The sequence below is a fragment of the Ptychodera flava genome, unplaced genomic scaffold, assembly GCF_041260155.1.
Source record: "Ptychodera flava strain L36383 unplaced genomic scaffold, AS_Pfla_20210202 Scaffold_55__1_contigs__length_887147_pilon, whole genome shotgun sequence".
Taxonomy (NCBI): Eukaryota; Metazoa; Hemichordata; class Enteropneusta; family Ptychoderidae; genus Ptychodera; species Ptychodera flava.
Window position 1 is genome coordinate 395,638 of NW_027248377.1, and position 13,817 is coordinate 409,454.

The 13,817-nt window shown below is 42.6% G+C and overlaps 1 protein-coding gene and 1 long non-coding RNA gene across 2 annotated transcripts; both read left to right on the forward strand.

The window, feature by feature from the left end:
• The first annotated feature begins 1,580 nt into the window (after positions 1-1,580).
• Positions 1,581-4,991, forward strand: LOC139128496 (uncharacterized). Its single transcript, XR_011551318.1, has 3 exons — positions 1,581-1,827; positions 3,834-3,908; positions 4,316-4,991. It is a non-coding gene; the product is annotated as an uncharacterized lncRNA (long non-coding RNA).
• Positions 4,992-8,925: 3,934 nt separating this feature from the next.
• On the forward strand, positions 8,926-13,572 carry LOC139128497 (uncharacterized). The gene is made up of 2 exons (XM_070694264.1): positions 8,926-10,557; positions 12,757-13,572. The coding sequence occupies exons 1-2, from the start codon at positions 9,852-9,854 to the stop codon at positions 13,554-13,556; spliced, it is 1,506 nt and encodes a 501-aa protein (XP_070550365.1). The 5' UTR covers positions 8,926-9,851; the 3' UTR covers positions 13,557-13,572.
• The last annotated feature ends 245 nt before the right edge of the window (positions 13,573-13,817 follow it).

Here is a 13,817-nt window from a genome sequence, read left to right on the forward strand (position 1 = left end):
TGGGGACAGCGAGATGCGATGATCGTGCACGGTTGGCATTTATTAGTAATTTGTTGCAACATTTCTGTCAATCACTCACTTTGTGTCATAAGTTTCAGAAACTATGTGGTAATGAAGAATGGGAAATGTACAATGAAATGAGCAGACTGCAGGTGATTTAAGATTAAATGTTAAATCTTCACTGCAAATAAAACCATAAGTGTGTCATAAATAATACAAACAAAACAAAATCATGTTTGTTTGTTTTGTTGTATGTGAACCACGTCTAAGACACACAACAAAAGTACTGTTTCAGTCTCAGCTAAATGTCACCTCAGATGCCACCAGAGAACACCATTTCCACTCCAAAATTTCATTTTCGCCTTGCGAGAGGGGGGACACCCCCCTCTCGCCGCCTCTCCCCCCCTCATTCGCTACGCTCACTCGCCGCTCGGTCGCTTCGCTCCCTCGCAGTCTCCACCCGTCTACTTTCTTAAATTACCCGGCTACTTTTAAATATAAGGACAACACTGTGTATCTCGTATATACCGTATAATATTATATAGGGCTGAGAGCCCTTGGTGTTGTGCCAGGCGTTGAGATTAAAAATGTTATTTGTATCGATTCATGATTAATAATCATAAAGGATAAAATAGAATTAATTGTTACTTTCTATATACGTTTGTATAAGTATGACCGGTTTACCCTCTGATGACAGTTCACGTACACGATGTCAGACCCTGTAGGTATAGATTTTCTGTTATGTGTAAAAATGTTTGACATAAATGTGCAATTTTTACCATGATTACTATCTATTGTGTTCAACAAAGGACGTATTGTGCCATCATTAACTTTGCAATAGTAACTGTACTGCCAAACTTCCAATATTGTAAGCTGAAAACCAGCGTTACTTCTAAATACAGGTAAATTTTGCATATACCGGGGTAGTTATTGACACAGAGGGCGCCTTTTAAGATGCAATCCCAGCATTCTTTGCAAATGTTCTTGTTCATATGCACGACAGTTTTCTCTCTTCTTTTAATTTTTAGGCGTGATAAGAAATTTTGTATCAACGACAGGGTGGATAATAATAATTACTCGCTAATAGAAAAGATATATTTTATTAATGGCATGTTATAAAATAATAGAGAGCACGTTTCGAATTTGTTTACTTACGAGCACTCAAAAAAACATGGCGGCGCCCATGAAAGAAGGGTACACTTCCGGTTACTCGCAGAGTATATTATGAATATGCGCATGCGTAGTCAGTAAGCCGCTGGCGCGACTATAATATGTATCCATACATACTTTTCCATTTTTTGCTCACGTGTGAACACGTGAGCATATGTCGCAGCGATGTCTGTCTGTCTGTGTGTCTGTCTGTCTGTCTGTTGGTCCATTTTCTCAAAAACGGCTGAACGTATTTCAGTCAAATTTGGTAGACATCTTCAGAATTCAAATGGCTAGAACTGAAAAGGTTTTGGTGGGCGTGGCTTGGATATTAATGAAGTTATGAAAGTTTTAATTTTTCTGTTACGCCGCGTATGACAAGTGAAAACAATCGACTGTTTGAGGGCGCTGTGAAATGTGCTTGTCCAGGTTGGCTACAGCTGGATACATTTTACCCACAAACCCTAGCGGCATAAAGCCAGTCTTACTGCACTTACTGTACTTGTACATTTCGTCTCCCCGCCATCGTCGCGTAAATCAAGTTATACCGCCGTATCATAACGAGCACATAGTTCTTCGCTTGTCTCCACAGCCTTTCTGTGCTGTGAGTACGCTTATCCGGCTTTTTGCTGTACAAATTCTGAAGCGTGATTTTGATGGACTGTCGGTGTGGTGTCGGTAAGTAATTCAAAAGTAATTTGTGTGTGATGTGTTGATTCTATGTCGTGATTTGATGTATGCACCTTTGTTCGATACCACGATTTGACTTGGACGCTTTGAGTTTACGGTTGAGAAAGTGAATAGTACGGTACATGCATCAAAAGAATTGAGAAGGAGCGCGACTGTGACTCGATCGCGACTGGGAGCTGTAGTTCCGAACTTGACTTTTTCATGGCATAGATTTGTACGGTCGGCTCTTGCCCTGCGTACCCTGCTGTGTGTTTCGGGCGTTACACGGCCCCCGCCACTATCATCTACATCATCACATCTTTCATCTAGTCTAATGAGGTCTTCCAAATCCTTTGTATTCATTTAGACCCATATTTTTTGAGCAACGGCTTTTGAGATTTTCTGGCGCACGTTTGTTGGCTCATTATAAAGTGAGTCTTGGGGTCGACTGTTCAGAGATGACAGCTGTAGTTGCTTCATTGTAAGAAGGCAGACAAGGCCCTCTGTCACAAACCTTAAAAAGTCTGTAGCATGATTGAAAGAATCCATTACTTTACGCTTCACTGTTCTGTGATTAAATGTTTTCTTGGCGTGCGCCAATGTCAGCTACGCTGGCTCCTCTGTAGAATTCATCCATTAGATGTGGTGGGGCCGTGTAACACCTGAAACACACAGCACGGTACGCAGAGCTAGCTAGGTCGGGTAGATTTCTGTGTACGCTGCACTGTCTCCAAAACCCACGTGGGTCCGGCCCGACAGCGTATCCCTTAGCGTACACGAGAGGTCCTGCACGAAGAATAACAACTTGACTGGTGTCAATGTTATTACTATTTCATAAAAATAGTCCACGTAAAGATTGTTTTGTGACAATCGACGAGAGTCATAGGCTGGTTAGGCTAATTTTGTCGTGGCACCTAATTTTGTCGTGGCAAAGCCATAGATTAGGGTTAGGGATTTTAGATTGGGCAATAGTTTTCGTTCTCGTAGATGTCGCGGGGACATGGATATTCTAGGTACACTGGTAGCAATGATGAATAGTTACTATTATTGTTTGTGTATAGGGTCTGTTGTGGTGCTCCGAAAGGGTTTCAGGTAATATTTTCATGATATCGTCATAATAATATGTCTGATCATTTACATACTTTTTTAGTTTCCTATAATGTGGGACAAGCTACTGAATTTCGATGGTTGGTACTCAGTGGCAAAGACTTTGCTCGGAAAATGCGTTACCATCAAAAGCGAATAAGAATGTAAAATGCCCCCAAAAATCTTCCAGACCCCCCCCCCCAGGATATCAAATGGTCCACCCCATAGGTGGGAAGGCTTGTATAATGAAAAAATGACATTTATTCATCATATTCATAACTTCCAGACAAATATTGCTTGCAAGATCCTGGTAGTAGGCCACCACTGTAATTGTTGATAGATCAATAAAGCCTGTCGGCTGGTAGAACTGATCAATTAGTGTGTGTGTGTAGTGTGGAGATTTCCTGACTTTCCATCTGTAAATTTTGACAATTTTCTAAAGTACAGCTTGTAAAAAATTACACAAGTTTAGTAATATGCAGATTAATTTTAGTGCCCTTTCTTATCCAGCTTTGAGTGTTGAATGAATCATTATGAGGACAAAATGGTAATGTGATGAAATGTCACAGGACAAAGTGATGATAAACCATGAATTCATTTATTATTCATGAAAAGTATACTCTATGAGTGAACTAATGAGGTTTAAATGGGTCCTAAAAGATAAACTTAATTTGATGAGATTTACATCCGTGTGTTGCCCTTATATTTCATTAAAACAAAATGACATGTCATACACACATCAAAAACATTAAGATAGCTATTTGAAGAGATTGTTGGACATGGAAGTTGTGTGAGAAATGTTAACAGAGCTTTCGATAATGTTGTATCACTGTTCTAGTAAATGATATGGCACTTCATGGAGTCAACAAAATTTATGACAGTGGTCATTTTATTTTAATCCTTGGTGTTATGTTTTTTTTCATTTGCAGAAGTGGTCTATTGATGATTACATCACCACAGGGCATTCATTAGGACATTCCAATTAAATCCACATATTTTTTTGTGTGAGTTCATTCACTTTTGCCATTCTTTGTTAGTCCATGCAGCTTTTCATTGTGTGTGCATTCAGGCATCTAGGTAGATATTTCAGACATGCCCAAACCGATTTCAATTTGTTCTTTGATACTATCAATGCCATCAGGCAGCCATTATGTTATATTTTGTGGCCATTCACAAAGATATGTCTGACATACCTGGACCAATGTCATGCAAACTTGCCTTTGTAGGAATGGTGTCGTGTCATCAATGATGAACTTGTTGGTCAATAATTTCCATGAAAAAAATGGAATAAGTTCTTTACATGTTGTAAAACATCAAATTCATCTTTTTGCCAATTTTTTTCACTGGTACAAATATGTATATTTAACAGGATGCAATGGATGTCTTACTTTGATTTTTGTTTCTTTAACAGATTATACCAGGAGGCCATATACGTGGTGACATTCACTCGCCCATAGGAGGCACAGCAATAACTTGCCCACAGGAGGCGCAATAATAACTTGCCCATAGGAAGGGCGCAATAATAACTTGCCATAGGAGGCGCAATAATCATTTGCCCATAGGAGGCGCAAACAATAACTTGCCCAAAGGGGTACAACACAATCACTTGCCTATAAGAGGCACAGACTGCCCAGTTGAGGCACAGTTGCCCATAGGAGGTACAGACTGCCTGTAGAGGCGCGTTCAAGATCACAAATTGATAGTCAACAAGCATTGGTTACAACATTGCTGATAGTACTTTGAGCAAACACTGTTGTGGTTAATTTGCATTTAGATCACAACTGATTTGACATTGATAATATTCAGTATTAACTTGCAGAAGAAAAAAAAATAAGGCAGTAAAGTTTTGTCTTTGTCTTCCTCAGTGTACATTGTGAAATTATACCGTGAATATTTAACAGCACACAAGTTAGTGCTCTATCATTTACTTCCTGATAGGAAACAAGAGTATTGTTTACAGGCAGATTATTTGCAATCAAATAGAATTACTTCAGCGTACTGAATATATAAGGAAGACGACATTTCTCTACAATTTCTGAAAATTGGCATTCATTTACTTCATAATAAACAAGAACAGTCATACCACATTCTATCATTGTCTACTTATTACTGACAACCCTTTTAACTGCTTTTTTCTGTCTAGGTCCAGCTTCCCCAATAAAGTTGGACCTAAATTTTGTAGTGAAAGGGTTCAACGTCTAAACTGCACAATATTGACAAGCAATAACACATTCATAGTCTACAATCTCAACAAACACAATCATTCTTTCATCAATACTTCAACTTTTAAGGTTTCACTTTTCATAGCATCAGAAGAAATCAAGGAAGCAATAAGCAACATCAGTCAAATATTAATTTTTCTTCTATACAAGTGCTTGAATTGACTGTAAGAACTATTATAATATTAAGCACACCCATAAAACAACGTTACTATAAAAGTACAATGAGAGTAAAAAAAACTGAGCATAAAAGCAAAAAATGAAAGAAGTAAATTGTACATGCAACGAAAAAGACAGTTGCAGACTCCTCACAGATGTTACACAAAGGTTAATGTCGAAGGTGATGGTAATTGCTTGTTCCGTGCTATAAGTCTAGGACTCTATGGAACACAAGATCATCATCATGCAATAAGAGTACATACTGTTGACTATGTAATTGAACATTGGGACAGATATGAGGATCCAATTAAAGGTGAATATGAAAGATGGCATATTGTCTCTCAAGATGACTATAGGCAGTATATGTCCAGATCTGAACCAGGTAATGCAACTTATGGAGGGGACATTGAAATAAATGCTGCAGCGCTTGCATATAACATTAATATTGCAGTTCATCTTGACACTTTAAGTGAACCATTAGAGACTGTTGGTAATTCTTCTGTAAGTATACATCTTTTGTATCATGCAATCCGTGTTGAAGGAGAAATTGATAGTGGTCACTATGACTTTCTGCAAAGCACAGAGCAAAATTTGTCACAAGCAATAAATGTAAACAGTTTTGGACCAGTACAAACAGAGAAATCTATGCCGCAAAATGAACATTGTGTAAATTATAGAGAAATAGAGAAACAGAGAGACATGATTGCCAAGAGAGAAAAGAGAGAACAAATAGAGTTTAGGCAAAGCGAAAACCAAAGAGATTTAACAGCCAAGCAAAATAAACGAGCTGATCCAGCATACAGGCAAACTGAAAGGCAAAGAGATATGAATGCTAAGAAAATTATGAGAACTGATGAGCTGTACAGACAAACTGAAAGGCAAAGAGATGTCAATGCTAAGAAAACTATGAGAGCTGATGATGTGTATAAACAAACTGAAAACAAGAGAAACAGGACATCAATGAAATTGAGACGGTGTGATGATTGAGTACAGAGAAAATGAAAGGGAAAGAAATGCTAATGCTAAAAAGACAAAGGAACTGACCAGGTCTTCAGGGAAAGCGAAAAGATCAGAGATGCCAATATTAAAAGTATTAAAAGAACTGATAAATCATATAGAGAGAGAGAGCAAATGAGAGATAGATTAAACAAACTAAACAACAGAAGATGTAGTGCTGCCAAATCTATTGAAGAGCTGATACAAATTTTTCACGGTGCAGTTCAGAATGGCCAAATTTTGTATGTGTGTGCTGCCAACAGCTGTGGTACAGAGAAAGTGTTTTGAACTACAATAATGTTAAAGAAAAGTTAAACACCTTTGCATCATCTCAGGCTACAGATAATGATATGGCACCATTATGTAAAACTTGTTATTCATATTTAAAAGAGTCAAAGTTGCCTCCTTGTTCTGTGGCCAATAACATGTCATTTCCATTAATTCCCCCGAGTTACAGTTACATCCACTAGAAGAAAGACTTGTTGCCTTACGCATTCCATTCATGCAAATAAGAGAATTGCCAAGAGGTAGACAAGTTAGTCTCAGAGGTAACATAGTCAATGTTATAGCTGATGTATCAACTACTGTCTCTACATTACCTAGAACTTTAAATGAATCGCAGACAATACCTGTCAAATTTAAAAGAAAGATTAGCTATAGTCATGCCTATCAGGTAGAGAATGTCAGACCAGTGAAAGTCTTACAAGCAGCTAATTGGTTAGTTAAAAATAGCCCCTTATATAAAGCAGAACTGATTACAATATCTACAGATTGGGTTGTTTGCAGAAAGGATGAAAACCACAATTGGCAGGAATTTTGTGAGGAAAATGACGATCATGATTATTCTCACATGTCTGACAAACAAACATGTAAACAAGATGACAGTAATGATCATGATGATCATGATGATGATGATAATTGGACTGAAGAAATAAAATTGGAAGATCATCCTGCTGGCACACTGGATACAATGCTGTCACCTTTATATGATCAACACACAGACTCTGATGGCGCAGTTTGTTATGCACCAGGCGAGAACAATAAACCACTAGGAATATTTCAAGACAAATATTCTGAGGAGCTTTCATTTCCAACAATATATTGTGGTCAACCCAGACAAAAGAAACGCATAGTCCCTGTATTATATATATAGTACATTGTGTAAATGGGAACTTCGACACAAAGATAGGAGAGTTGCAAAGTCAATGCCTAACAATTTATTTAAACTAAAAAAATTACAAATCAAGCAGATTAAAGACAAGGCAACATTATGTTTGCGAAAATGTAATCTGAAGGGCTGCAAATTAACAGCTGGTGAGCTTCAATCACCACAAAATGTTGATAAAATTGTTCGACTTGATGAGGGATTCAGAGTGTTGAAGACACTTAGAGGTTCACCACCATACTGGTAGAGTGCAAAGAAAGATATATTTGCCATGATACGTCAACTTGGTATTCCAACATTTTTCATGTCATTTTCATCAGCAGAATCTAAATGGATACATCTATTGAAAATTCTTGGAAGGACAGTTCACAACAAGGAATACACAGATGACGATGTATTGAACATGTCTTGGAATACAAAATCTGATTTGATAAAATCTGACCCTGTTACGTGTGCTCGACACTTTGACTATTCATTTCAACGATTTATGCATGATTTCCTAATGAGCTCACATCATCCAATTGGTGAAATACACGATTACTTTTACAGAGTGGAATTCCAACAAAGAGGATCACCACATATACACATGCTTGTATGGATTAAAGATGCACCACAATATGGTGAAAATAGTGATGATGACATCACACAATTCATAGATCAGTATAAACATGTTCAAATGATACCAGTAATGAATCCTTCGCTGAATTGATAAATTATCAAATGCACAGACATGCAAAAACCTGTAAGAAAAAAGGCCAATGTGTTTGCAGATTTGGATTTCCTGTGCCACCTATGCCAAGAACAATGATATTGCAGCCATTGCCAATGGATACTGATGAAAGCACAGAACAGATCCTTCAAAAGCACTATGAAAATATCAAGACTGTTGTTACTGATTTACAATTTGGAGAAACTCTTTCTTTTTCTGAATTCTTAAATAAACTACAACTTGATGAACAAACCTATATTAATGCAATACAGTCATCTCTAACATCAGATAAAATATTCCTCAAGAGGTCACCAAATGAAATAAGAATTAACAGCTACAATGAAACCCTACTCAAAGCTTGGAGAGCAAACATGGACATTCAATTCATTCTTGATCCATATGCATGTGCCATGTACATCGCATCTTACATTAGTAAAGCTCAACGTGGAATGAGTAATTTGCTCAGTAGGGCTGTGGAAGAAGCAAGGGAAGGATGTCATGATATCAGAGAAAGTGTCAGGCATATAGGAAACAAATTCCTTAATCATGTTGAAGTTAGTGCTCAAGAAGCTGTTTACCTTGTTATGCAAATGAGACTAAGAAGAGCTTCACGCGGCTTCACATTTATTAACACATCACCCCCTGATGATAGAGTTATCCTATTGAAACCTCTTGATGACATACAAAACATGCGTCCAAATGCTACTGACATAGAAAGTGATAGCATCTTGAAAAATATGAGAGGCGCCCAAAAGCCCTGAGAAATTGTGCTTGGCAGACTTGGCAGCATGGTACAGTTTTCAAAAGTTAAAAGATAACCCGCAAGATCATTATCAAGATAATGATGACTTCTACAAAACTGATGAAGAGGATGATGATGATGAAAACAACACAATATATCAGATACGTGGCCTTGTGTATAAAAAACGCACCAAAAGTAAAGTTATCAGATATGTTCGTTTCCATAGGGAAAAAGACAAAGAAAATCATTACAGAGAGTTAATAATGTTGTTTTATCCTTGGCGAAATGAAAATGAACTCCTTGCAGGGTGCAAAACATACTATGATCGTTACATGCAAGTAAAATTTGAAGTAGATTCTAAAGAAAAGGAGTACAATAAAAATGCTCAGGAATTAGATCAAGCTATTGAAGCAGTACAAAACACAGCCATTGATATGTTTGATAATGTTGCTCCAAATACACAACATCAGGAACATCAAGACATTTTAGAAGGATCAAGGCCAAGTGACACATTGAGTATGTTTGCACCATGTGATGAGAGTCATTCTAAATATGACATTGGACAGGACATTGGCATCAGTACAAATAATCCCATTATTGAAGATCTTCAACAACCACGAATGGCTGATAATGGATGATTATGGCTTGCTATAATCATGGTTAACGCGGGGAAGGGCACGGAGACGCAGGCCATTCTACCTTTGCCTCACAACCACGCCTCACGCTTCTGCCGAACACACAATGAACCCTTGCCTCTCGAATCACAGCTGCTTCTTGTCCACCCTCACTATCAAATATGAATGCCATGCATGCCTTGCATGACGTCCAACCCGTTATCTGCTCGCATCACTGACCATCAGCTATCCATGCATACCCCCCTTGGCCAAAGCCATTTGCCGCCACTTCAGCTCCTGCAACGATAACGTACACATCACAAATCCTTCTCGCATCCCGACCATGGGTAAAACAAAGAAAAAGACCGGGCAAGCTGCCCGCCGATCTTCATCGCGACCGAAGCGGACTCCGAAGCACCTTGATCCCTACTTGGTACGGAGACAACAGGCTCAACCCGATGACCAGCGCCCTACCACTTCGAACCCCGATGCAGTACCAATGCAGGGAGCGACAGACCACATCTCCAAACTCATTGAGGCCGGAATCGCCACAGCCGTCGAATCGATCCGACGTGACCTGCAAGTCCAAACGACCGGTGCTGCTGGCCTGACGGCACATCACCCATCAAGCCACCCTATCACTTCCGCTCACACAGATACTGGACCTCTATCGCCTGCTTCGATCATCGAGACCAGTGTGGAGCGGGCAGCCCGACCGGCCCACTCGCAGACTCACCAACAGCAGGCGTACGCTGTAACACAACAACAACCAGCCATTACAGCGAGCCACACAACTGACCTGGTCACCGCTGATGGCGTACATCACTTCCTGGATCAACCCACCGTAGGAGGCGCGCCTCATAACAACATAACAGCCAACATGGCTGCGCCCATGTTGCAGCGGACCCAGCTTCCCAGTTCCACAGAAACAACGCGGCGTCCACCCCCTCGTTCGGGAACACCGGCTAACGCACCAGCAGCTACGCCGCCAGCCGACCTCCTTCTACCATACGTTGAGCAAACGACTCTGAACAATCTGGCGAACATCGGTAAGTTCATCGACCTCAGTGAGCTACACCCCGATGCCCTTGCCCCAAGCGCATCAAGGGCCACAAAAACACAAATAGCCTTTGATCCTGACAACCCGGGTATAGCTACGTTCACCACCGAAGTCAAACGAAAGAACATTGACAACTTTGAGATCTGGTCTCAGTGTTACAGTACCTTCTTGATGTATAGATCATTCTACCATCCGCACCTAGCTATCCCCCTGGCTAACTACCACCGTTTCATAGCAGCACAGGCAGCTGCCTATAAACCTGAGGCCTGGCTAAACTACGACAAAGCCTTCCGCCTGAATGCGGCACGCTACCCTGACCAGGTGAACTGGGGCAAGCCGGATCCAGAGCTGCACTTCTTCCACTTCCAACAACACCCACACCTACTGATCCCCACATGCTTCGGATGTGGGCAACGAGGTCACGTCAAGACCGAGTGCAACAGACGTCCAAACAGCACCACGAACCCTTACTACTGGGAAAATACCAGTGACAAGAAGTAGTCCGAATCCACTCAACAACAACAGCCACAGGTATGTCGTTCCTTCAACTGTGGATCTTGCAAGACCCCCTGTCCCTATGGGAGAATACACAAATGCACAGTGTGCGCCTCACCTGACCACAATGCTCAACAACACCACCTGGTCACAGGTCAGCAGCCACCCAGCCCTTTCGAGGAATGATCGCCAGTCCGGCGATACTCGAAACGTTACAGCCAACAACACCAATCAACCTCGCTAAACTAGCCACAGCCCTTAAAGGCCACCCGAACTCTGCCACCCTACTCCATGACCTCACCTACGGCGCCAACGTTGGCTTCACCGGGACCAATGGCCCACGCTACACCCGCAACGCAAACTCGGCCATGAGAGACCCTGAGGTTGTTACCAAAGCCATACAAAAGGAAATTCAATCAGGCCACACAGTTGGCCCATTCCGCACACCACCACTACCGAACTTCATCATCAACTCCCTCGGGTTGCGCCCCAAAAAGTCTGGGGGACATCGAATCATCATGGACCTATCACGGCCGAGATATGACTCTGTCAACCACAACATAAACAAGGATGACTACACCCTCACCTACTCCCGTGTCGACGACGCAGTCGCCATGGTGCACAGACATGGCAAGGGCACTTTGCTTACCAAGGTGGACATTAAAAATGCATTCCGCCTATGCCCCGTTCGAAAGGCAGACTGGCACCTCCTTGGTTTCAAATGGCAGGGACTCTACTTCTTTGATCGCGTGTTACCCTTCGGCTTACGCTCTGCTCCATTCCTCTTCAACCGCTTTGCCGAAGCCCTGCTTTGGATCATTCAATCTAGGGCAGGGACGAAGGACTTGTTGCACTACCTGGATGACTACCTTGGGGCCGGCCCACCTCACTCGGACAATGCCAGCATCTACTGGACACAATGCTCAGTACCTGTGATGACCTAGCCATCCCAATCGCACCAGAGAAGATTGAAGGGCCATCCCCGGTAATAACGTTCCTCGGTATTATCATTGACACCATCTCCATGACATTGCGGCTTCCCAATGACAAATTACAAGACCTCCTCGATGTTCTCCCGACCTGGCTACAGCGGCAAACATGCACAAAACGAGAGCTACTCTCCCTCATCGGCACCCTCAGCTTCGCGTGCAAATGCATTCCAGCTGGCCGCATATTCCTCCGTCGTATGTTAGACCTCAGTGTGACAGTTCAAGCACTCAATTCCACCGTCATTTTGTCCAGTGAATTCCGCCTCGACGCGAAGTGGTGGTGCGACTTCTTGCCAACGTGGAATGGTACTGCCTCATTCCTGGAGCCAAACTGGACCTTATCCCGCGACCTGGATCTATTCACCGACGCCTCCGGTACCATTGGCTGTGGTGGCTACCATAAGGGCCACTGGTTACCGTCACCTGGCCCACCTCACTCACTGCCTCAATCGCCTGGAAAGAGATGTACCCCATACTAGTGGCCTGTTCAATTTGGGGCATTTGTGGCACGGCCGCCGCATCCTCTTTCACTGTGACAACCAAACAGTAGTGCATATTTGGAAAAAAGGCTCAGCCCGATGCCCGAAGATCATGCACCTGGTCAGAGGCATCTTTTATCAGGCGGCCAAAGGTAACTTCCATGTCTGATAGCCCACATTAACGGAACTGATAACTCAATTGCTGACTCACTTTCTCGTTCACAGATGCCGAGATTCAGAACGCTGGCACCCGAGGCACAAGCACAACCCACGCCAGTACCGCAGCACCTGCGACCATTGCACCTGATATGCGGCAACTGATGACGCTGGCCACGGCCTACATTCACAACAGTGTTGCTGAAAACACGCGACGCACATACCAGGTAGGCCAGACATGCTACGCCAACTTCTGCTCATCATACGGACTACGCGCAACGCCCATCACGGTTAGGGCGGCAATCCTATTTGTCACCAATCTTGCAGACCGGGGCCTCGCGTATAAGACTATCAAGGTGTACCTTGCGGGGGCAATGCACAAGCACGTCGAGCTAGGCTATGAAGACGATGTCACCACCCATGCGTTGCTGCAGCGCACGCTACAAGGGATCCGGAGGAGTATCGGTGATGTGCGCCGGCTACGTCTGCCAATCACAATCAACGTACTTCGCCACCTAAAGGAGAGTCTACGATCGTGGGAAGGCCTGTGTGATCACGACAAGGTCATGTTATGGGCAAGCTTCACCCTCGCCTTCTTCGGATTCTTGAGAGTGAGTGAATTCACTGCGGCTGGGCCACTGCAGTTCGACCCAGCCACAACGCTGCTTGCTCAAGACATAGTGTTGAGCAGTGTACTAGAAGTGAGACTGAAATCCTCTAAGACTGACCCGTATCGACGTGGGTACGTACTCCGCATTGCGCCAACCGGGACATCTGTCTGTGCGGTCAACGCCTTTGCAAAATACCGACGATCACATTGCCTTACGAATACAGCGGTGCCGGTCTTCCAATTTGCTGATGGCACGTGACTCACGCGTCAAAGGCTGACGCACTACCTGAGAAAGCTACTCGTGCATTCAGGGATTGAAAGTGCGGAACTATATACCACACATAGCTTTAGAAGTGGTGCTGCCACAACCGCCGCCGAGGCTGGCCTACCAGATTGGCTAATAAAGACCCTAGGACGATGGCGGAGTGATGCGTACCAGGTCTACATAAAGACAGCGAAAGAGACTCTAGACTCTGTGCCTCGCGTGCTTGCTACAAGGAAGTAGTCTCTAGGACATGAG

Excerpts from the sequence above, each read along its gene's own strand:
- LOC139128497 (XM_070694264.1), top strand. The coding sequence starts at position 9,852 with ATGGGTAAAACAAAGAAAAAGACCGGGCAAGCTGCCCGCCGATCTTCA. Across the intron at positions 10,558-12,756 it reads GAACAATCTGGCGAACATCG|ATGCCGAGATTCAGAACGCT; the intron begins GTAAGTTCATCG and ends TCTCGTTCACAG.